At 42.4% G+C, this 23686-nt stretch overlaps 2 protein-coding genes across 4 annotated transcripts; one reads left to right on the forward strand and one right to left on the reverse strand.

The window, feature by feature from the left end:
- Positions 1-254: 254 nt before the first annotated feature.
- Positions 255-12554, reverse strand: LOC135916897 (zinc finger protein 84-like). Of its 3 annotated transcripts, none has more exons than XM_065450343.1 (3): positions 12370-12554; positions 5695-5893; positions 255-2754 (listed from the first exon to the last, which is right to left on the reverse strand). In XM_065450343.1, exon 3 carries the CDS (start codon positions 2449-2451, stop codon positions 1363-1365), a length of 1089 nt encoding a protein of 362 aa, XP_065306415.1. In that variant the 5' UTR covers positions 2452-2754; positions 5695-5893; positions 12370-12554; the 3' UTR covers positions 255-1362. The 3 variants fall into 3 exon arrangements, with proteins under 3 accessions (XP_065306415.1, XP_065306414.1, XP_065306413.1); XM_065450342.1 differs by having other exon boundaries at positions 5695-5925; XM_065450341.2 differs by lacking the exon at positions 5695-5893 and having other exon boundaries at positions 12370-12553.
- On the forward strand, positions 12547-23326 carry veli (L27 and PDZ_signaling domain-containing protein veli). The gene is made up of 5 exons (XM_065450344.1): positions 12547-12632; positions 12948-12989; positions 13325-13473; positions 14903-15112; positions 20414-23326. The coding sequence occupies exons 1-5, from the start codon at positions 12596-12598 to the stop codon at positions 20570-20572; spliced, it is 597 nt and encodes a 198-aa protein (XP_065306416.1). The 5' UTR covers positions 12547-12595; the 3' UTR covers positions 20573-23326.
- Positions 23327-23686: the final 360 nt, after the last annotated feature.

The raw sequence follows: 23686 nt of genomic DNA on the forward strand, positions 1-23686 counted from the left end.
GCACACAACCGCAGCAAACACTTGGTCAAGCAGTGCATCTAGAATGACTGTCTTTCTCATCTAACAAATCTCTTTTGAGTAGGTTATAGAAAACGAAAACAAGAGTATGAGGACCATACAAAGAATGCACGTGCCATTATCCATGTCATTTCTTCCCTTCCAAATAACCGAAAATAAGTTTTTTTCTATATTATCTGGGGGGAAGAAACGACACTGAAAGGGTTAAGGATGCATAAAAATTAAAGGGCCTTCAATTCATGAAAACAATGTTTATTATGAAGCAATTTTCAAGGTTCTCAAAGGTCTGCACGGATCTTTATGAGCAAAAGAATTTCATACCAGTCCATTTAGCATCACTGAAACCAGTTGAATCATAGTAGGAATCAAAAAAGCGCATAATTGCATAATTTCAATTCCTGAGATAAGGGTGTTTTAACTGCATTACATAGCAATAGCAAATAGCCATTCAAATTCTCTTGAACTGTTCAGCACAATAAATGCGAATGAATTGAAACATTACATGATATTAGTGCAAGTATTGAAATATCAATAATTAGCAAAACCTAATCCCAAATTTTATTTAGTGCACTGGAACAAATTCACACAAACTAATTTAGTAAAGAGCAGTTAAATGCTTGAATGCAGAAAGAAGTGCTTGTCTGCAAGTCAAAGAGCTTAAACATCAAAATAATGAAAAGTGAAGACTTGCAATGATTCATGCTAGTATAGAACTACAGGCGTACACATACGCTGTGATTCCATGAAAAAAGCTAAGGAAAACATGAAAAGCAAGAAGGAACAATGAGGAGTGCACACAACGCAGCACTGCTGCACCACATGTGTCAGGTGCACTTGTGGTGGCAAGATGCCTATTGAGGCGGCTTTGGTGTTCGACGGTTTGACAGTATAAGTGGCTGAAACGACCTCTCGTTTATGTGGATTGTGCATGTGTCAGTTCAGTGCGAACTTCTGCAAGTAACTCCGAGGACATGAAGAGCACTGACATGGAGTCTCCCTGAGTGGATACACAGGTGATCCTTCACCACGGAATTTGTGTGGATGAGCAGGTGTCGGTCTAGTGCAGACTTCCACGACAAGTTTTCAGGACATGAAGGGCCCTGAATCAGCCTCTCACATTAGTGGAAGTGAAGTTCAGGGCGAACTTCCATGAGTACTTCCGAGTACATGAAGAGCACTGACATGGCCTCTCGCTGAGTGGATGCATACGTGATCCTTCACTAAGGACTTTTGAGGATTGCTGAGCACTAAAATGGCTGCCTGCCTGTATAGATGCATGGCTGTTGGTTTAATGCAGACTTCCACAAGAAGTTCTCAGGACATGAATGGCCCTTAAACAGCCTCTCACACTAGTGTAAGTCCATGTGAACCTTCCATATCGACTTTTGTGGGAAGCCTTGGGGGCATAAAGGGCACTGAAATGGCTTCTCTTGTATGGGTGTGCAGGTGTCGGTTCAGAACATGCTTATGCGAGAATCTCTGAGGGCACGAAGGGCATTGAAATGGCCTCACGCCTGTGTGGGTGCGCAGATGCCGGTTCAGATGACACTTCTGTGATAATTTCTGAGGGCATAAAGGGCACTTAAATGGCTTCTCTCCTGTGTGGGTGCGTAGGTGTCGGCTCAGAACATTCTTAAACGAGAATCTCTGAGGACATGAAGGGCACTGGAATGGCTTCTCGCCTGTGTGGCGGCGTAGGTGTTGGTTCAGAGTACTCTTCTGTGAGAAGCTCTGAAGGCATGAAGGGCATTGAAATGGCTTCTCGCCTGTGTGCGTGCACAGGTGCTGTTTCAGCTCACTCTTCTGTGATAATCTCCGAGGGCACAACGGGCACTGAAATGGCTTTTCTCCTGTGTGGGTGCGCAGGTGTCGGTTCAGATCACCCTTCTGTGAGAAGCTTCGAAGGCATGAAGGGCATTGAAATGGCTTCTCGCCTGTGTGGGTGCGCAGGTGGCGGTTCAGATCACCCTTCTGTGAGAAGCTCTGAGGGCATGAAGGGCACTGAAATGGCTTCTCGCCAGTGTGGTTGTGCAGATGCGAGTTCAGATTACGCTTTCGTGAGAAACTTTTAGGGCACACAGGGCACTGAAATGGCCTCTTGCCTGAATGGGTGAGCAGGTGTGAGCTCAGATTACTCTGTGTTGAGAAGCTTTGAGGGCACACAGGACATGGAAATGGCCTCTCGCCTGTGTGTGTGTGCATGTGCTGGTTCAGAGTACCCTTTCGTGAGAAGCTTATAGGACACAAAGGGCACTGAAATGGCCTCTCGCCTGTGTGGGTGCGCAGGTGCTGGTTCAGATGAATCTTTTGTGAGAAGCTTTGAAGGCACGAAGGGCACTGAAATGGCCTCTCACCTGTGTGGATGCGCAGGTGATCTTTGAGAGCACTCGTTCGTGAGAAGCTCTGAGGGCATAAATGACAATGATGTGGCATTTCACTTTTGTGGATGCACAGGTGTTGCTTTAGGTTAACTTTATGTGAAAAGCTCCGAGGGCATGAAGGGCACTGAAATGGCCTTTTGGCTTTGTGAGTGTGCAGGTGTTGCTTCAGCTTGAACGTTCGTGAAAACTTCCGAAGGCACAAATGGAATTCAAATACACGGTGGCTGGCATGGATCCTGGTGAGCACTTCAGATCACAGTTTATCCATCTCAAAGACACAGGAGTTACAGCGGTGGCGGTATCCTTCATGTAACTGCACCATCTGCATTTGCTGGACAGCTGGAATGCTTCAATGCTGCACCAAGAAAACAAGACAGGTTACCCAAGTAATGCTTTTCACTTAAAAATAAAAATGTAATTATATAATGCCGAAGAAATGAAATTACATAAATGGTAGTGGTAAAGACCAGCCTTTTCTTCATTCAATGTCTTTGCAGTGATTTCAGAACAAATCAGAGCACAGCAGGTTAACCATATTGATTTTGAAAATATATATTTTTACGATTGCTCAGTGGCCAAGTTTATGAAATTTGTACACATTTTTGCTTAAAACATTCTTTAACTGTAAGATATAGTGAGAAGACTAGGAGCTTGGTATTAGTGCAAGCTGCCATTGTATAGTCAAGTGCAAGAGCCCAAAGATTCAGTAATACCATCATGGGCCTGAAGATCAAATAAAGAGCAGCAGCAGTTCATCTCGACCTAGGTTTCATGGTATTGTCTGTTGCGGTAGATAGCTACATTTCTGAAATTTTATTTATAAATGCTGCCGCCTCACTTGAGTCCAAGGAGGAATGAATATACAGAAAATGTAATCAAGGCACAAAAAAGAAACATTTGAAAACATTATAGCCAAACAATACAAATCACAAATATGACATAACTAATTTCAACGCTCTTAGGCTATTTATTCCATTTATTGTTTTAGAAAAAAATTACCATCTAGAAGCTTTATTCACTGCACATAGGTCCTGCATCATTCTACTGTGGTACTGACAAATGCTGGCACGAGAAGGACACAGGTAAAATTATTTCATAATGCTGGACTCTGTAGTACACTAAGTGCAAGAGTTGTAGCCTGTCTAGCATGTCTTTCCTGTAGCTATTCAAGATGGAGAGTACTCAGCATCTGCGACATGCTATCAGTTTTTCTGCAGAAATTGCAGATGAACCTAACTGCTATTTGCTGTAATAATTTTAATTTAACAATAGTTTATTGGCATATGGATCCCGCAAAGCTTACAAATATTCATAGCTAGGTCTGACAGCATAGCGAACGCCCCTATATATTTACCTGTATAAGGGCTCCTTTCAAATTGCGACAAAGATCCATGAACTTCTGACAGCGCTCATGCAAATGTTGTCAATATGCTTGTCCCACCTCAGGTGTTGTTACAATTACCTCGAGGTACTAATAGGTAGAAACATTGTTAGGTGTTGTTGCCAATAAAATAGGGAAAGTGTAAAGGTGTCTCCTTGCTGCTTATCTTCATAACACAGAACTAATTAATGTTTAAGCTCATTTTCTACCCTTCACACCAGTGGCAAATCTTATGAAGGTTATTGCTGAGCTTAGTTTCATCAGCTTGCGATTTAACTACTGTGTGCAATATATCCAACCATCTTTGCTTTGTCAGTGACTATTAGGAAAAGAAAAGGTCCCAAGAATGACCCCTATCTTATGCTACACCTGACGTGAAAGGAAATGCGTCAAATACGATTGCCGACTTTGATGTACTGAACACGGTTTTCAATACAGACTCTGATAAAATGCATAGATTTGGTGTCTATTTGACTGCGTAAAGCTTACATGGAGCTTTATGTTCAGGTACTTAATCAAAGACGTTGGCAAAATCTAAAAAATACTGCCTCTATTAGTTCCCTGTTAACTGCTAAATAGTGATAAGAGGCAATAAGCTGAGTAACAGTAAATGCCTTTCATAAAACCCAGCTGGACTCCAAACAGCATGTTGTCTTCGTCTAAGTATTGTTTAGGATGCCAACAGATCACATGCTCTAACCTATTGCTGCAAAGTTGGGTCAGTGAGACAAGACAATGATTTTGCACGTTTAGGGGATGCACGCGCAGTGTTGGAAGCATGTGTATTTAATAATGAATTGGTGGACACACAATATGCTGTACAGCCCCAATAGTATATACCCTGCGAATACTTGACTGGCAGTTTCGTGGAGGATATGTTCTTGTTCAAGACCAAGAGCCAAGCCAATAAATGTTCCACTGTGGCCTGCAGCAGCACTCTTTCGATGATACGGCACACATCTCTCCCAATGGCACTTAGTGTTCTTACGATGAGTCACTTATTGCTTGCAAAACCCATCCGTTCCCTACAACTTTGAATTGAAACCATGAAGCAGTCCTTTAGGGTACCAGTTGGAGTGCTAGAGTATACTCGAGGCAGTGGAGCACAATTTATGCTGCGCTGACTAGAAAACGTAAAGTACTTTGTGCAGCGATGGAACAGCCATTTGATCTTCTGGTGCAGATTTGAGCACCAGCAAGAAGCTGATTTTGCACGGCAGCTAGCACTTCTGGCACAGTGTTGAACCTATGTCAATCTTTCTTTCATTTAGATTATTCAAGGCAAATTCGGCACAAAACCACAGTGTAATTTTAACTGAAATAGGCAATTAAGATAGCTGACGCCAGTTATGCACATGAATAAGGCATTCGGGATAAAAAGAACCTAGCTTTTAAAATAATGGTCAACCCTTTGCATACATCACAGTATAAGGGTGTTTATTGATGGTACTGTTCATCACTTAATAATTGGAAAGTTTCATCGTCAGTAGGTACTGACAATATTAATTGTAAATTACTAAAGAATACTGTGTCTGAGCAGGTTTTTATTCCACATTTTTCATCAATCTTTAATGACTGGTCAGATTCCACAAGATTGGAAACTGCCAGTCATACCAATCTTCAAAGACGTCAAGAAAAAATGGCTGAAAACTACCAACTGATATTGTTGACGTGTATATGCTGAAAAATGATGGAACATTATGTCACGGTGCCACGGGAGGGACAAACACGACGATCACTGAGATGACGTAGTGGGGCTAACCTAACATTCGGCCATACTGGTTTTACCGGCCATATCTTCTGCAGAATCACAGTCCGATTTAACCTTATATCTCTGCCCATTTCATTTTGGTGGAGGTGCTGGGTATTGCAAAAGACAGAACTCCGCAGCGGGCTTGTACTCGGCCGTCTTACCATGCTGACAGATGACCAGGCCTTGTGAGTATCAATGTCGGGCCTCATCGGTTGTGTGCAGCGACGCATTCGTATATGCCAAGCCATGCTTCGATGTTGACTTTGTCGGTGCCATTACCAGAGAAAGTGCCCGGGGTTGCGCAGATGGGTCAAGACGACTGACGGTTGCGGTTTCATGGATACTAGTGGCCCAGGTGCGCTGGATGCGGACACCAAGCATGGCAAAAAGGTCTGGGAATTTGATAGCATCGAAATTTTGACAGAAGAGGAATGTTTAGAAAAGCTCAATGCTTTTATCAGTCCTTGAACTGTTTCAAAGCTAAGCTGGATTTGACGGTGGTCGCTATGAGGTGGCCTTCTCATGGAAAGGAGATTGTGAGTAGCTAGACAGCAATCAAAGAAAAGCTTTAAAGTGAGTGCATCTCTGTGGGGAAGAAAATAAAGTTTCATTGGGATTTTGCTGCAGAATATGACTCAGCCATTAAAATTTATATGAGAACATGCCTTGCCGAATGTAGACCGGAAAGAAGTGGTGCGCCATGTCTTGTATTCATTACATTCCACATCACACTGTTGTACATAGCTTCTGTTGCTGGGGGCCACAGTTTTAAACTAACCAACGAACGTTTTGTTTATTTGAGCCAGTGAGCCAAGCTGACCATAAATGGCCAGAAACTCACAAACCGCGAAGTGGGGGGAAGAGGCAAGGAAAGCTATCACTTTAAAAGCCTTGCTACAGATGAATATCAAAAAGAAGAAAAAAGATACTGAGCTCTAAGAAAACTAAGAAAAGGGACAGCGTCCGCCATGAACTCTCTCACAGTACTATGGTTGATTTACTTGAAAATTTGTTCTCGCAAGGGCCATGATCATATTTTGTACTCTCTCCCCTTCTAAAATGACAGAATATCTGATTGAATTAAAGAATTACCATACTTAACAACAGCAAGTCTGCAGAACTAATTGCACAAAAGGTGTCATGGATGCTACTCAAGCTACAAAAAGCCTGCCTAAACGTGTACCTGAAATCAGTGTACAGAACATGCAGATGGAATGAGCCACCACTTTCTACTAAAACAAGACTTAAGCTTCTCCGTCCAGCTTTTCTGAAACGTATACTTTGGCTGCCCCATTATAGGCCTTACGCTAACATTGAATCAAAAGGATATCAGCACCATTCAGTCACAATGAGGACAAGCAGAGATCTACAATCATTGTCATTACATGCCAATGAAGAGAACTTCATTTAGTACCATTTCAACAACTGGTAAAGCTATATGCTTTTGTATGAAGGTACAGACGCCAGCTCTGTCCAATAGACAGATGTTAAGCGGGCGTTGGACAGCCATGGCAGCTGCTGGCACCATCCTGCTCTCCAAGATAAGTATTCTCCACTGATGTGTGAGCAGAATGGCTGAGAGGCATAATCCTGGACTGCCAATCTGTTGACTGTGAGTTAATGTTGTTCCAGCCGAATGAGAACATTTCATTCTTTGTAGCTCCCTTGCAAAGGATTTTGGGATAATAGTGATGGGCAGGCGGAGGCATCACTAGAGATCAAAACAAGCAGGAAGTTCTATATCTCCTTGCATGTTAACATTTTGTACAGGGCAGCCTGCTTCAGATGAATTTTCACATACGTCACTAGAGAAATAAACTCCACTGCAAGCTGCAGAACTGCTGGCACCGTAGTTGCAGCAATGAAGGCACGAAATCAGAACATAACTTTTAGCACTTCCTTCAAAACTTAAATATCTCATGAATAAGTGTCGCAACACGTGCAATTGGAGTTATATTTCCATAAAGAGAGGTCGGTAAGATCGGCACTTTACTTCGTTAGATAAAAAATTTTGCTCAATTGAAATTCACCCTTTTCATGAAGTACTGTCGCCAACCGATTCTTTTTTACTAGGAAGGGGCCTAACGTTTCAACTTGATTCCATTTTCCCATTCCCCCTTTTCCCTAACATGCACCAGCGTGCCATCAACTTGCTTAATAAAGTTGTTCTTTTTTCCTGTTAATTATATTTGCATTAAAATCGTCTGATAAGTTTCACATTATTTCTCTGGGAATTTGTCGTTTTCTCAGCGTGTCGAGGGCAGCTTTTCTGAACGGATGGATGGATGTTATGAGCGTCCCCTTAGGAACGAGGCGGTGGGTTGCGCCACCAAGCTCTTGCTATTATACTGCCTAATGTCCTACCTAGGTTAAATAATAAAAAAAGAAAAGAAAAATAAAACGCCATGAACTACCACACCCAAATTCTCTGATCCCCTATTGCGAACTGTGCTTTTGTAAGTCTCCGTTTTTTGTCGTTTTCCTACTTTTCTTCCACCAATCCTCCAATCGCCTCTTACTAATGCCTATTGCAGACATGTTTACTTTTCCACTGCTCCCGCTGAACCCAAGGGCTTCAAGAAGGCCAGTGGTTCCTAAATCGACCGCTGGGCAGACGTCTTCACTTTCTAATAAAACATGCTCCATAGTTTCCCCAGCTTTACCACAGCAACCACATGCTTCTTCTTCCTTCTTATATCTCGCATTATAGGTGCGTGTTCTAAGGCATGCCGATCTCGCTTCTAAAAGTAATGAGCTTCCCTTTGAGTTATCATAAATTGTTTTTTTCCTCTTAAGTAGTTACTCATGGCAGGTTTCTTTTCTATTGCTGCCACCCATGAGAGTATTTCAGCCTCTCTGACTTTCCGCTTTGTGTTGCCCACCCTACAGGCCGCATACTTGCTGGTAAGCTTTCTAGTTCTTTTCCTCCACTGTGAATCAATGTTTTCTGTACAGATACCTGAACACTCTCCCAGCCCATTTACTTTCTTCCATATTCCTCAGGCGTTCTTCATACTCAATTTTACTGCGAGCTTCCCTCACTTCAAAACTAGTTTAGCCCATATCACCCGGCACAGCTTCATTTGTAGTTTTCCCGCGAGCGCCCAATGCGAGGCGACTCACTGACCTTTGGTTCCCATTGAGTCCTGATTGCACCTCTGATTTAAAGCAAACAACCACATTTCCAAAAGTTAGTCCTGGAACCATTACACCTTTCCACATACCTCGGAGGAACTTGTACTTATTGTATCCCCATAGCGCTCTGTGCTTCATTATGGCTGCCATATCTCTTCCCTTTCACTGTTATATTTTCCTGTGTTTCCATATATCTACTTCCTTCGTTTATCCATATACCAAGGTATTTATATTCTGTTACCTGAGGTATTTCCTGGCCCTGTATCTCCACTGTCTGTTCACTGTTTTCATTCAATACCGTTACTCCTGATTTTCTAACACTAAATTTCAAACCTAAATTGTTGCCTTTCTGTCCAGATATTAGCCAGACGTTGCAAATCACTTTGCTTGTTAGCTAGCAACACAATGTCGTTCGCATAAACCTAGGAGCTGCTGCTCTACTACTGTACCTGCCTGTTCGTATGAGAGATTAAACCCGATATTACTTCCTTCTAGTGCCCTCTCCATCCTAACCATGAACGATGTATGGATGGCAGCTACACCTTTGTAACGGGCGGCAGCTGGCGCCACCTAGCCTTTTGCTCCCCCTCCTAATCTTTTCTTTATATCCCTTTCTCCCTAAACTAGTTTTCACTCCCCTCCTCCCCCAAAATAAATATCTAAAATAGTATAAAAAACAGCTCCCCGATTTATGGTATTATCTCTCCCGTGATTTCCTCCACCAATGCTCTAGCTTCCCCTTCGTTACTGCCTCTTTTCTCGTCTATTTGCCCTCGTTCCCCGGGATAACCTACTGCCCTTTCCATATCTGTCACTGCTCCCTCAGCCAGAGTCGGACAAAGTTCTGTGCATCTCAGTACTATATGCTCTGTGGTCTCAATTTCGGGTCTGCAAGCTGTGCATAAAAGGTCCATGTCTTCAAATTTAGCCCTGTATGTTTTCGTTCTCAAAACCCCCGTCCTAGCTTCGAACAATAGTGAGCTGCCCCGCGAGTTATCAAATAAGAGCTCTCTCTTTATCCCCTGTTTTTGTGTCCTATACATAGCTAGCACTGGTTTTCCGAGCATTCTTTCTTCCCACCTTTTTCTTTTGGTCTCCTTCACCTCCTTTCCCACACTAGAATCACGTTGGGCCCCCTCCCTCGGCTGTAGGTATCTAATCCTCAGCTTCCTAGTTCTGAGTGTCCACTTTGTGTTCAAACATTTTATGTATAAATATTTGTACACTTTTCTTGCCCACCTTTTTTCCCCCAGTGCTGCGAGTCTCTGTTCATATTTTAGCTTGCTTATTGCCTCTGTATCTTCGAATGACGTCCATCCCGTGTCCCCTTGCACTCCCTCATTATGGGTGTTCCCGTGCGCTCCTAAGGCCAACCTGCCTACACTTCTCTGTCTTGTTTCCATGCATGCCTGAACTTCCGATTTCATGCACAGGGCTGAGTTTCCGAATGTGAGGCCAGGTACCATAACCCCTTTCCATACCCCTCTAACCACCTCGTACCTATTATAGTTCCATAGTGCCTTGCGTTTCATTACAGCTAAGTTCCTTTTCACTTTTTCAATCAAAATTTTTTCATGCTCTTACAAGTACTTTTTGCCCTCGTTTACCCATATGCCCAAATACTTGTATTTTTCAACATGATCGATCTTAGTGCCTTGTATTTCCAATGGTTTCCCCCTTTCTTCATTGTATACTATTATCCCAGACTTGTCTCTACTGAATTGCAGTCCCAATTTTTCGCCCTCCTCTCCACATATCCTCATTAGTTCCTGTAGCCCTATTGGGTGTCAGAAAGCAGTACAATATCATGTGCATACATCAGTCCGGCTAGTACTTGAGCTACCTTCTGCCCTTCCAGCATATAGCTTATGTCGGTTCCTATTGTGCTCTTTTCTAGCCTCTTTTCCACTTGGCTCATGTAAATCATAAAAAAGCAGGAGCGACAATGGACAGCCCTGCCTGAGACCACTTCTTATTTTAGCTGGCTTTGTAGTTTCCCCCTCCCATGTTATCTCTACCTCATTATCTGTATAAACTTGTTGTAGGAATCCAACCAACTTTCTATCTAGACCACATTCCTACATCTGGCTCCATAACTTTTCTCGGTTTACATTATCATAGGCTCCTCTAATGTCTAAAAAAGCTATCCATAGCGGTTTCTGCCTGGCTGCCGCTATCTCTATGCACTGTATTATAACAAATAAGTTATCATCTAGCCTTCTGTTCCTTTGAAATCCATTCTGCAGCTCTCCCAAGATCTCTTCCCATTCTGCCCATTCCTCCACTCATTTTCACCACCTGCATTGCTACTCTGTATATGACTGATGTGACAGTTATTGGCCTGTAGGATTTAATGTTGTCCTTGCTTCCCTTACCTTTGTAAACTAATATCATTTTGCTTGATTTCCAGTCTTGTGGAACATCTCCCCCTACAACTATTTGTTCAATAAGTTGTCATAATTTTAATTTACTTTTCTGGCCTAATATGCTTACCAATTTCATAGGTATGTCATCAGGTCCTGTCGCTGTTCCTACGGGGACCTTGTGTTGAATTCTGTCTCATTCCTTACTTGTCATCCCTCTGTTCTCCTCCTCTAATTCTGTCCTGCTGTTGTCATTGTTGTCCATTTCGCTACTCTCTGGCTCTGCAAATGCTGCCTCTATTGCTAACCTAATATATTCCTGAGCTTCCTCTCCCTCTACTTTTGTTCCTTCTGGTGTGGTCAGTGAGTGCTGAACCACCTGTCTTCTTACTCTGTTGCCTTATGTGTTCCCAAAACTTCTTAGAGGCATTTATGTCTTTCTTTCGTGTCTCTGACAACCACTGTACCCCAACTTTGGCCATCATAGCTTGAATTAATGCCGATGCTTCTCTTTTCATTGCAAAGTAATTCTCCCATTTTGTCTCCACCTCTTCTGGTGGGGCTACCCTTTTCTTTGCTGCTCTTTGTTTTCTGCACGCATCTTTGCATTGCTCTATGGCCTCCTTAACCTCTCGGTCCGACCAGCTTCTCGGTTTATGTTTTCCCTGCTTACTTCCTAGTTTCCTAATCTGTCCCTTCTCTAGCTCTCTATTAAAAATACCTATTAACTTGTCGTATGCCTATGCCCATTGCGGTTGCTTGGATACTATATTTTCAAAGTTTTTCGCCACTTCTTGTAGCTGCTCGTCATTCAGTTTGCTCATAGCTTTCCTTTCGTTAGTTTCTATCAGTGGTACTTTCGTTCCAAAACTGATTTTGATTCGTTTGTGATCACTCCCCAGGCTTTTTGTACCTTCCTCATCAATTTCCATACCTCCCAACCGTTCATACAGATTGTGGGACATTAGGCAGTAGCCGATTGTCGAGTGGGAGTTATTTCTTTCCCATGTTATCTTCCCGTCTCATTTAATTTTAGTATTAACCATTAGAAAATCATGGGCCTCACAAAAATCTGCTAACATCTGCCCTGTTGCATGTGTCGACCCGTCAAAGTATTCCAAATGTGCATTCATGTCCCTTAGGATGATTATCTCCCGTTTCATAGTTAACTCCCTGATGTCCTTGGCCATACATTGGAAATAACTTCAATCATGGAGAGCGACCTCTGTGTTGTATCCCGAAATGAGCGGCGGAGTCCACGCCGATCGAGATCGCTTGCACGATGCTACCTGGCCTGGCTCACAGGCGTTTAGTACTACCGCCTATACCGGTACTCACGTTTGTCATTTTGCATACGAGGTAGGGAACACCGGTCTCGGAAATGGCAGAAACAACCAGCAGCACACACTAAATCCGGTATCAAAAAACATCGAGTTACTCACACTCGTTCTATGGTTACTGGTTACTCACTACATCTAGACGGAAATCTGGCGCCACCGTCTATGGGAGGCTTGGCTTGTGGCTATGAAGCCACAAGCCAAGCCTTTGTATGTGAAAACAAAACATGGCCGCTGTCGGGGAAAGTCTGATGCTGGAGAGGGGTAGGTGTGGTTTCAAAGTTTACGTGTATGCCTTACCAAGTAGGTTAGCTGCTGCTACAGTGAGAAAGGCTAGGTTTACAGAAACTCTTACAAACCGAATAAAAGATCATGCCGCATTTTTTTTTCACTCCCAGCCCTTTCTTGAAAGCGCCGTAACAGGACGCGCCGTTGTTTCTGCATTCCTTATTATTTCCTGAAGCATTTCGAGCCTCCTTCACATTCTAAACAATATTGCCACTTTTACTTTAGCTTTGTTGTCGTTAGGGTCTTCCATTTGGTTAATGTGAATAAGCTAAACGGCGACTTGCTTTACAGACATCAAGCGGGCCTGCGAGCTTCTCGAGAAACTTCAACGCAGTAAGTAATGCTTGCGGATCCATGAACGTAAGCACGTCGTTACTTTTTTTTTCTTTCTCGTAGCGTATTAATTTCTTAAACCACGGCGGTTGACTGCACTTGAGCGTGTATGTACTGATGTAGTGGCTGCCCTGTATACCTTGGTCACTTGGTATGTCGCCATCCTCGTTCTTTTAACTTCGAACTTGAACTCCCTCCCCTTTAGCGCTTCGCATGTCATTGGTGCCACGTTTAAGTACATTGAACTAGAAATCTAGTTCACTGTATATTAAGCAAAGCCCTCGATTCCGTCGCCATACAGTGCGCACTGAAGTACCGTAATACTTGTTTGACAGGTGGTGAAGTACCATCGCAGAAGCTCGCTGCTCTTCAAAAGGTTCTCCAGAGTGAATTCTGCAACGCTGTACGAGAAGTGTACGAACATGTCTATGAAACTGTCGACATCTCCGGAAGCCCCGACATTCGGGCTAGCGCTACAGCCAAGGTTTGTACCTCGCAAATGACGCAACGGTTGAAGCAAATCTACCCCGAAATCTTTTAAGGCTTTGGTACTGTTTTAGAAAGTGAATTTAGTGTTCTGTGCCATTAGTGGATGCTTTACGAAAATTGTAGCGATATAAACCATGAAGTTTTGCAAACTAACTTTCATGATCGTTGAAAGCTTTTCTCTAGGTGTGTACGTTTGGCTACCAAAACCTGCCACGATAGAAGAAACGAAGTTTATCATTTGAGCTTTTGTTAAGAGAGCCTATTACCAAATTAAGACACTGGTAAGTTTTATTATACACAACTGTGGCGGCTTGGGCTAGTATGTACGTACTCTACAGGGGAACAGCACGAAAAGACGTAGGACAAAAAGGAACCAGCGCTGGTGTGTGTTCCCCTTCTTGTCCTTGGTCTTCTCACGCTGTTCCCCTGTAGAGGGCTAGAGAAAACTTTGGGCAAACCTCATGTCAATAGCCCCTCCGCTCCCGTCCAAGCCAACAAGAGGTAACAGCTAAAGTAACAGGCTATGTATAGAATAGTGCATAGTGCAAAATATGAGAAAATAGTGTAGATAAACAACAACACAGATAGGCTTTTCTACTAATTGCTTCTTTGACAAGAAAACAGGATATAAATAACAAATATCAAGTGTGTCCAGACAAGCCGCAGTGTGGGTTGTCACAGATATATGATGGTACTGCTGTCACGTTTTGTGTGGGGAAAGAAAAAAAGCTTTTACTGGCATGAATTGTCCCTGAAAGCAAGGTTAACACATGGCAGAATTTTCACTGGTTAAAAAGTCCATTAGCTGGCAAAGATTATTGTTTAAAATAGCGTAAGCAGTGACGAAAGACAGCGCCAACGTAGTCTTGTGCTCGCTTTAGTTCTATTATGCATGATTGTTGATAGACATGCAGCTTGTCTGTAATAATCAGGTGTGCATAGAAAATCGTCAGCAAAATCATCGTGAAGTCTGGGCACATTCTCAGAAAAGCATTAACTTGCCATTCAGGAAGAAAGAAAAGATGCTGCTTGTTTACAACACCTAATTATCTAAAAGGTTTTCAAAGCTTGCTTTCTTTTAATAGATATTATACTATCTGTATCTCCTATTCATGTAGTATTCTGAATTATACTATCTGTATCTCCTATTCATGTAGTATTCTGAAGTCAGAATTTGTTTAGTTCGGTTTGTGTTGCATAGTTATGCATGTGAGCAATTATGTTCAGAATAAATGCGGCTGATATCCGGAAGGTCGGAAGCTTTCTTAATGGCTAAATAAAAAGTTACTTTTCTGATATTCAGTATAACTGATGAAACCACTGCCGTGTACCAAAACTGTAATGCGGAATGTTATATCTGGTCAGAGTTTATGGTCCTGCAGGTCAGCCTCGGGGCATATTTGGTGCCGTCTTCTCATTCACAGGCAACAGTGGCAGCATTCGCAGCAAGTGAAGGCCACGCACACCCACGAGTTGTGGAGCTGCCCAAGACTGACGAGGGCCTTGGCTTCAACGTGATGGGGGGCAAGGAACAGAATTCGCCGATCTACATATCGCGGATCATCCCAGGGGGTGTGGCTGACCGTCATGGGGCCCTCAAGCGTGGTGACCAGCTGCTCTCTGTCAACGGTGTGGTGAGTGAGAGCTCTTTTTTGAGGTTCACTGAAGAAAAAGATTAATTGCTGCTAAATCATGAGGCGACACGTCTAAAACATCAATGTTGACGGGTCACTCTTAAAAAAGCAAAGGATCAGTGTTCTGGAAAATTGTATGATTGAAAAAGATGGCCGATTTTTGCCTTGTAATTCTCGAAGCGGACCCTTGCTGTGTTGCAGATTGTGGCCATTGCTGGCTGCCAGAGGGTGGACAGTTGCCAACTCCTAAAATAATTGCAGTGCCTTTCAAAATACTTATGAAGAAACTTTCATAGGCTTCTCCTGTGGAAAAAAAGACATATGAAGCAACATTGAAATCTGCGACATCAACATAACAACACTGTCCTTGATCACTTACTAATTTGGGGAAAAAAAAATAATATATATATAAACAAACGCCTTTTATTTACAGCTTTGTATTACATTTGTGTAAGACATCTACAATAATTATCGTATAGTTACAACCTTATGCCTCCGCTCCTCCCTTCAAGGGTCCTTCATCAGATTTGGCCATTTTGAACTGACAAGTGCAGTGCATACAATGTGTGCTAACGATCGTGCCTGCAAAGTATTACACCGCTACGTGCTGCGGGAAGAGCTTAAATTTCAAACCAAATGTTGTTTGGCCCTTTTCCTCGCAGCCGGAGAGTCAACACATATTGTGCAAGTGCACCTATATACATGGCAGTGCTGTGACGTCGCTCATAGTAGGACATGACTTGGAGAGCTATTCAATACATCAGTTATTTGTTTAATCTGTTGCTTTAATAGATAAATTGAAGGTTAGAGAAGTAATAAAACCTACAAACCAAATGTCTGCCTGTCTTTGTTTTACTTCGTACCGTAGCAGGAGAGATATACAGCTAAACCACGATATGACAGACTTCCATATAATGAAATTCTCGATATAACGAAGTATTTAACTTTTCATAACCTCTTGTCCATACAACACCATATATTTAGAACTTCAACATAACGAAGTGGGTTTGTATGCGATTTCAATATAACGAAATTTCACTTCCGCCGGAAAGGAATTCTGAGACAATAAATGGAAACATCTGCAGGCGCAGATAGACAAATGATTAAATTACAAGCAGGTGCTTGCAAATGCACCTCAAATCGCATGCAGTGTTACGAGAGCGACCGCCGAAGTGGAGCCACATCATGTCCCGTATAAAGTCCAAGTGTGGTAAGATGCTATCGCGCCCCACACACTTTGTGCTTTAGATGTGAGTGAAAGTGTGTGAGGGAAAGACAAGGAAGATGGTTGCTCCACGAGTGAAGCCTTGTCACGCGAGCAAAGGGAAAGAGAGGTAGGGGAGCGAGCTCATGGTATCAAGTGCGTGCGAGGGGACGCAGTTGGGGTTCTAAGTTGGCAGCCGTCTCAATTTCTGGTGCGCGTCTGTGTCGGCCGTGGCTGCGCGTGGCTGTAAGCATGGCTGAGCTCAAACACAGCTGTGTACCCAGTTTTAGAGGTAATCTGCCGCATGTGCAAAGAGTGGGCATGCCGAGATGGCGTGGCACCATGTAAACTATCTTCCCAGCCCGTTTAGTGTTGGAGGTTGTGTAATCTCGAGTTTCGGTGACTTGTTGGAGCGAGATGCAGACAAAGCATTTGTTCCTTGTTGCTGGCACTTCTTATGATAGCATCGTCCCGGTGCTGGTGACGCTATCAGCCGTGGGGGCGGAGTGCGCGCGAAAGCATGGCTGGCTTCGTTTAATTTGTACCATCGATGTGGCGTGAATTTATCAACTGTATTGCGATTCGAATTTGCTTTTTTTTTTTCGATTGCCCGATAATTTGGAAAATTCTGCGGCCTCTTTCCGTGCAAGAAAAATTGATCAGCAACTGAACTTATTTGCATATAAGGTCAAATTTCAGTAAAATGAAATTTTGATATAACGAAGCAAATTGCCGGTTTTACCTACTTCGTTATAGTGAGTTTTAACTGTACTTTTGTTTCATCTGCTTGTTCCCAAGTCGTGCATTCATGTGCACAGAACGAAGCTGTAATTTTTTACCGTGTTCTGGCGCGCGATTATGCTGTGTGATCCACTTGCGTTTATGTCAGTGTTCGTGTAGCACCGACTTATACTGTTAGTCAGGTGTTCTTGCCCACAGTGCGCAAAATGGTGTGCTGTGCAAAATGAGGCAAATACAACAGCTCACATGGGAGACCGTTAACGAAAGTGCGCTGTATAGCAAAAAGCACGAAAGAAAAAGGCAGGGAAGGAATTTCGCTTGTGGAGGCTAGACGGGGGCCAGTGGAGGGAGTGTCTATGTTGGTGGTGGGGCTCATCTCCTGAAATCATGAGTTCCCGGCACGGAAATATTTATATCTCAGCTGTTAATGAAACAGTTTGAAAAATTCTTGCGGTGGAATGCTCCCTAGAGGGCATATAACGGCTACCAGCGTATAACCATAATTTGCTATGTGGCTTGGTTAGGGGCTATTTAAGGCTTTGGTCACATTTGCCAACTCTGGGGCATGCTCACTTCTAGTGTTCAATTCCTCAGTGGTGCTAAGACAGACAGACTACTATGTAGCAACATGGTACACAGTTCTGTGTTCTGAGGAAAGTGTTTTAGCGACCATGGATATTTGGTTTCGATTGAGCTGCTGACAAAGAAATGGTAAGAGAGAGCAAAACTGTTTACCATACCAGTATTTATCAATCTTCAATACCAGAAGCCTCTTCACAAATTGTCTTGCAGGCTGTTTTAAATGCTTTGGTGATTGACTGTACATGCATCCACTGCCAATGCAGCAAAAGTTCTTTCACTGGAAGGCAGGAGGAAGCAAGGCATTTGGAGGAATATGGCACTTGTTATGTTTATATCGCCCTCTTCTTCTTTATACTAGTGCCAATGGCAAGCTGTGCTGCATGTCTGTCTCTGTAGCTGCTTAAAGAATCAAAGGTAATGCTGTCGAAAGAGAAAGCTACATTATACTAGATATGATAGATCAGTCACTTTCTGTAAATTTTGATTTTATTGCACTACACCTTTGTTTTGTGACAAGCCAAAGAACCTAATCACGTTCACAGTGTGTTTTCAATTAATGCCTAGAGTACCATAGAAACCTGCATATAATATGAGGTCTTTTTCCCCCAAAATTTGACATGCAGGATCTTCATCTCGTATTATGTATGGGTACGAAGACTTTCCATGTTGTTTTGTTTACCTAGTCACGCTTTATGTTTTGAAACATGGTTCAAAGCAGCGGGCACCATCGCCATTGTCATCAGGTGCTGCTACGGAAGGGCACAGTTGAAACCATGAACACCCTTACCCGTTTTACCGAAGCATCTGCCAATTGCCCCTTATATTTAAAAGGCAACAATAACAACTTGCCAGGACCTGCATACCACAGCACTGACCACGGTGACCATTTCCCCGCTTCCCTGTTGTTGAGATGAATGATGCGGCCACCACAGAGGCAGCTACTGAAAAGCGATTTTTAGAGCATATCAGTATTTCTATGTGTAAAGGAGGCCAGTAGGCCCTGGTTTACCCATTTTATGAGCTGTACTGGATTCTCGTTATGTTGTTGCATTTGTGCATGCCTTTAAGTGAGGAATATGGTAGGGTTTGTGATATCTACATTACTTTATGTGGTTAAAGCATTGCTTTTTTTTTCGCAGTCCTAAAACTACCCCTTGCATTGTATACACATTCGGCATTGTACTGTGCTTGGGTTCTTGGCGCCAAGTTTAATCTTTAACATAGATGTCCAAATGGAACATCCACTACAGCATGTCCTCTGTAATTTCTTTGAAAGCAAGTTTACATATGAGCATTTCAGATGTCAGTCCCCTGCTAATTTCTTGATTTATACTTCTGTGGCACATGGCACAAGGCATGTCTGATGGCAAGTCATTGAAGGACCCGAAGGCCTTCACAGTGTCACCTTATGATAGTGACTTGTTCTTTAGCACCGGAAATGATGAAACACAGAAAGGACATGAGCACACCTCCCAGAAAGTTTGTAGGGAGTTTTAGAAGTGTGCCGCTCTCAAGGGCGGCGATCATCTTTGTTTTGAACATAAAGGACTACGAGGATAAGGCGTCCGCCCTACTTGACAGCCAAGATTACGACAGTTTTAGAAGTAGCATACCCATGTGCCCTTGCGTACCCAAAGCCCTGTGCCCTGCTTGCATTGTTTTCTACTCCTTTTTTTGTTGTTTTGTACACCTCTTTGTGTGCTTTTGTAAGCCAGGTGGTTTTCATTCCTGAACTTTGGGTGCACCAAATCTAAAACTTTCCAGTCTTTTTTATCCTAAAGAACCACGGCAGCTACACTCACGTGTTTATCTCCTTTCTGATTTATGAAGTAAGCTCCTGTCTGCAGTCCTTTTCGGGAAAGCCTCAGTTGCTTTTTCAATAAAACTACAGTTGAAAGTAATGCATTGTCCCATGAATTTGTGTCTTATCTGTGTTTTAGTTGCCTTTAAGGCTAGAAAACATGAGTCTCGACAAGCATGAACTGGCCCTAACCTTGAGGGGCAGGGGCCTTTGGCATGTTGCATGTTCCCTGTTAATGTTCAGTTGAATTATTTTGGTGGGCTGTGTTTTATTTGATCTACTTTGACTTCGTAGCCACCAGTCTCGGATAGTTCACTGTGGTCATTGTAGAGGTAATCCAAGAGGTAGGTAATGGCTGTGTGGTCATGCTCTCCTTGTGCTATGCTCAAATGCCGCATGTGATATTGGAGGGTCAGTCATAGTGAGGAAGTCTCTTTCTTTTTATCCACACTTTCATACATTGTTCTTTGAATCGCACTTAACCCTGCATCGGACATTTTTATGTGTATGCTAAGCATACAACGCTGACATCACTTCTGTGAGTACTTGAGTATCGTGCATTTACCAGGTTATGGAACTACTATGTGACAGAGGATGTTTTAGAGGTCAACATCACATGATTAATAAAGCATTCCGGATTTGAAAAAAAGAATCGCCATGCATTAAACATTATTATTAATGCTCACTGCTTGTGCAATTAAAACAGCAATATGTTTGGTTTATCTTTATCTGAATTGTTATAATGTCCAGGCTAAGACAGTTTTTATTGCAATGGAATACTGGGCTTGCTCACTAACTTGTTTTTTTGTTGTTGCCAAAATATTGTCACTAGATTGTAGTCATAGTAGTGTCAGTACTTGGACCATCATAATCACTTTGTTGTGGGTATGCTGCCCTTCATTTATATCTCCATTACCACCTTCTCTCCCTTTCCCTTCATTTTTAAAAATTTTCCATGCCTGTGCTGTTGCAGAGTGTGGAAGGTGAGAACCACGAGAAGGCAGTGGAGCTCCTGAAGGCAGCCCAAGGCACTGTCAAGCTGGTCGTTCGCTACACCCCTAAGGTACTGGAGGAGATGGAGATGCGATTTGACAAGCAACGTGCCACTCGTCGTCGGGTTAACGCCTCTTGAATGTTCTCGGGAGTGGAAACAGGACCTGTCTAGACACGACGATGCAGCATTTTGATCTACTTGCCTTTTCTTTATGTAACCTACATGTCTTTTGTGCAGGGGCGGTTTTTAACACTGTAGGAGTGCAGACGTTGGAATTATAGATTTTGTAGAGATGTTACTAGCGACAGAATCAAATGTATAGATTGTGCATAGACATGCAAGATATTTTTTTGCTACCAGGCTTTCTTTTTACTCACTGACCTCATCTTGGCTTTCTTTTTTGCCACATACCTAGTGTTGTTGTGTTGCAAGCTCTAAACAACACATGTAACAATTTAGATAGATCTGATGTCTATGCCAATCCTAAAGAAACAGCTGCATTATGTTGAGCTTTTCTCGCTTCTCTGTTGAGTTGCAGGCATTTTCATGTCTCAAGCTCGTTAGGTGATAATTTTGTCACACCCAATGTCATCCGTGCACCCCTCTTTAGATGCAACATTAGTGCAATTGCATTGGGTTTGACAGATTGAAAAACTAACTCAAAACTTGTTAGCAAATCATTAATGAATTATTGTATCCTGGCAGCATTATAGTGCATAAGCAATGGGCATAGTGTCTATGTTTTTGGGAATGAAACATGAAAGTTTCAACGTCTTCAGTCCTTTAAGGCTGTGCAATGTTTTACGTTCATCATTTTACTGTTGTGCAAGTCTCTTGTGCTCACCAATGTGTTATCCATACACGGTAATGCTTCTGTAGTCCAGCTGATTTTCTGCACGCACACTGCTTGCAGATTCATCAATAAGTAGTTGGTTAACAAATAATGGTCAGCACTCTTCCTGGCAATAGTTCTCTGAAATGCTGAAGTCCTATAGGTTGTGTACTTCTAAGGGTGGTTTGCTTACACTTCCATTGGTTCTAGTTGCTGTTTCCTGTTCTAGAGTGGTGGTTGCTGTCAAAAGCAAAACCTAATTGGTATTGAAGCTGGATGAACCTCCACATTCCACCTGTTTCCACAAATAAGAGCAGCTTATGTGCTGCCATTGACAACTGCAATCAGTGTGAGAAGGCTAATCTAACCGTCTCTCTAAGTGTGATATACATCAAGCGATACTTTAATTCAGTAGTCCTTATTGTAGCCTCATGCCAGTAAATCATTGGTCGACGCTGTTCAATACTATCTTATGATAGCACAAACATGACAAGATAAAAGCATCGGTACACATAAGGGGCATCACATTTCTTTATGTTCAGGCGCATCATTTATGGCTGGCTTAACACAGGCATGGCCCTGCAAGCCAGTACAGGCATTCACACCCTTGTCCGTAGACTTGAGAAAGTAGCTTCAGAAAGGTAGTGCAATGTTTACTTCCTCATTCTTCAGTATTCTCTACAAAATGCATAATGTTTATCATATGAAGGATGCTAGATAATTTTGAAGTTGCTTGCTTGTATATTGAATATGGCCTCGTTTTGGCGTTCCCTGTGAGTAGTGGTTGCGTCACTAAAACCTGATTAAGCACATATGTCAGAGAAAAATGTTAATAAAATGTGATCTTCACTCTTGTGATTGAACACAAGGCTTTATGAATGTTATGCGAGATTAATGTCAGACAAAAACTAGTATCTTGAATTATGGAGACTGAACTTTGCCCATAGATGTTATGTACCAGTCGTTACCCATCTTGTACGTTACTGATTGGCATTACTGATCTTGCTCTGTGACCATGTGTGGGCTTTACATACGCATTATCACTACCATGTTCCCTTTCTTTTTGTATTCATAAATTTGCATAAATGATTGGCATGTACGCATTGTGCCAGTATGAAAGCGTACACCAGACTTGTTTTGAAAGCTGATAATTTTTCTTTTAGCTGCACTGAAATGATAGAAGAGCTCCATGAGAGGGATTCTTCAGTGCAAGTAGTGGTACTATAAAGCAGACAGCAGTCAGTGCGGCTCTGACTTATCGAATGTTTGAACACAGAGGAATGTTTTTCCTCACGTTGCTGTAGAGTGTACATGCAAACAAAGTGTTTTTCAGCTGTAGCAATCTGGCCTGTGGTAACATTTCCCAAAGCAGCATGTTCACAGTCTAGTTTCATCACAACTAGCCTTCCTCACCTGTACATTTTATAAACCATGAGTGTATATACACACTTACCATTTGATTGAGTTCTTGTGGCTGGGATTTTGTCAGTTTTTTTTTTCATTTCATAAGTAATGTTCTTTGTAGAGGCATTTCAGCCTGCTGCTCTAAGTTATAATATGGTATGAGATGTGTTATTATTGCCTGGAGGGCAATGAACAGTGGAATTTCACTAAGTTTGACTGATGTCACTACTATGTGTATTACAGGCATGTGCAGTAAAGCCCTTCCTATATGTTTTTAATGGGACCACAAGTGCAGAATACTAGAAGACAAGAAACATGAGTACATGTTAGCATCACAGGTGCTGGACCTCAGCATCATTATAACTATGAAGAGGCATCACCAGAATATGTAAACTGGGTTCTACTATATTGCTTTTAAGCTGGCCTCGTGGACTTTTACTAATGAATAGTATGTATTGCAGTGGACAAAACATTACAAAGCAGCTGAGTTGAACCTGTTTTGTTGCTTGTTAGTCTGTCCAAAAGTAACCACGGTGACATGCTGGTTTTGCCTAATATTTCCATGATCACAGTTACTATGGGCTGTAAATTATGGCAAAAGTGGCTGTGCTGTTTTTGTAAGACTGCTGCTCATTAAAGATTTACACATGTTGTGATGTCCAGTCTCGTAAAAAGTTTGTGAGTGATGCTGGTCTGGCGGGATTCATTTTCCCTACTATTTTTCTATTTTTCACTCATCAGCAGTGGGACAAAGCCTTGGAACTATAATTAACGCAGTTATGTGGTTGTGGCACTCTAAAGAACATGTTTCTGTAGTTGCAGTGAGGCTTATGACGGGCAAAGTGCTGACACTTTGCGTAGCGCATCTTAGTCATTTGTTTTTCACTTGTAGCAGCTTCGATGACGCAAGCGACAGTGTGGTAAATATGGGGACGAATATGAGTGATGCAACACAAGTGCAGACTTAGCTAAAGAATGTTTTTTCATATATATGTTTAAATGCTTTCCAGAATAAA

Source organism: Dermacentor albipictus, chromosome 3, assembly GCF_038994185.2.
Source record: "Dermacentor albipictus isolate Rhodes 1998 colony chromosome 3, USDA_Dalb.pri_finalv2, whole genome shotgun sequence".
Taxonomy (NCBI): Eukaryota; Metazoa; Arthropoda; class Arachnida; order Ixodida; family Ixodidae; genus Dermacentor; species Dermacentor albipictus.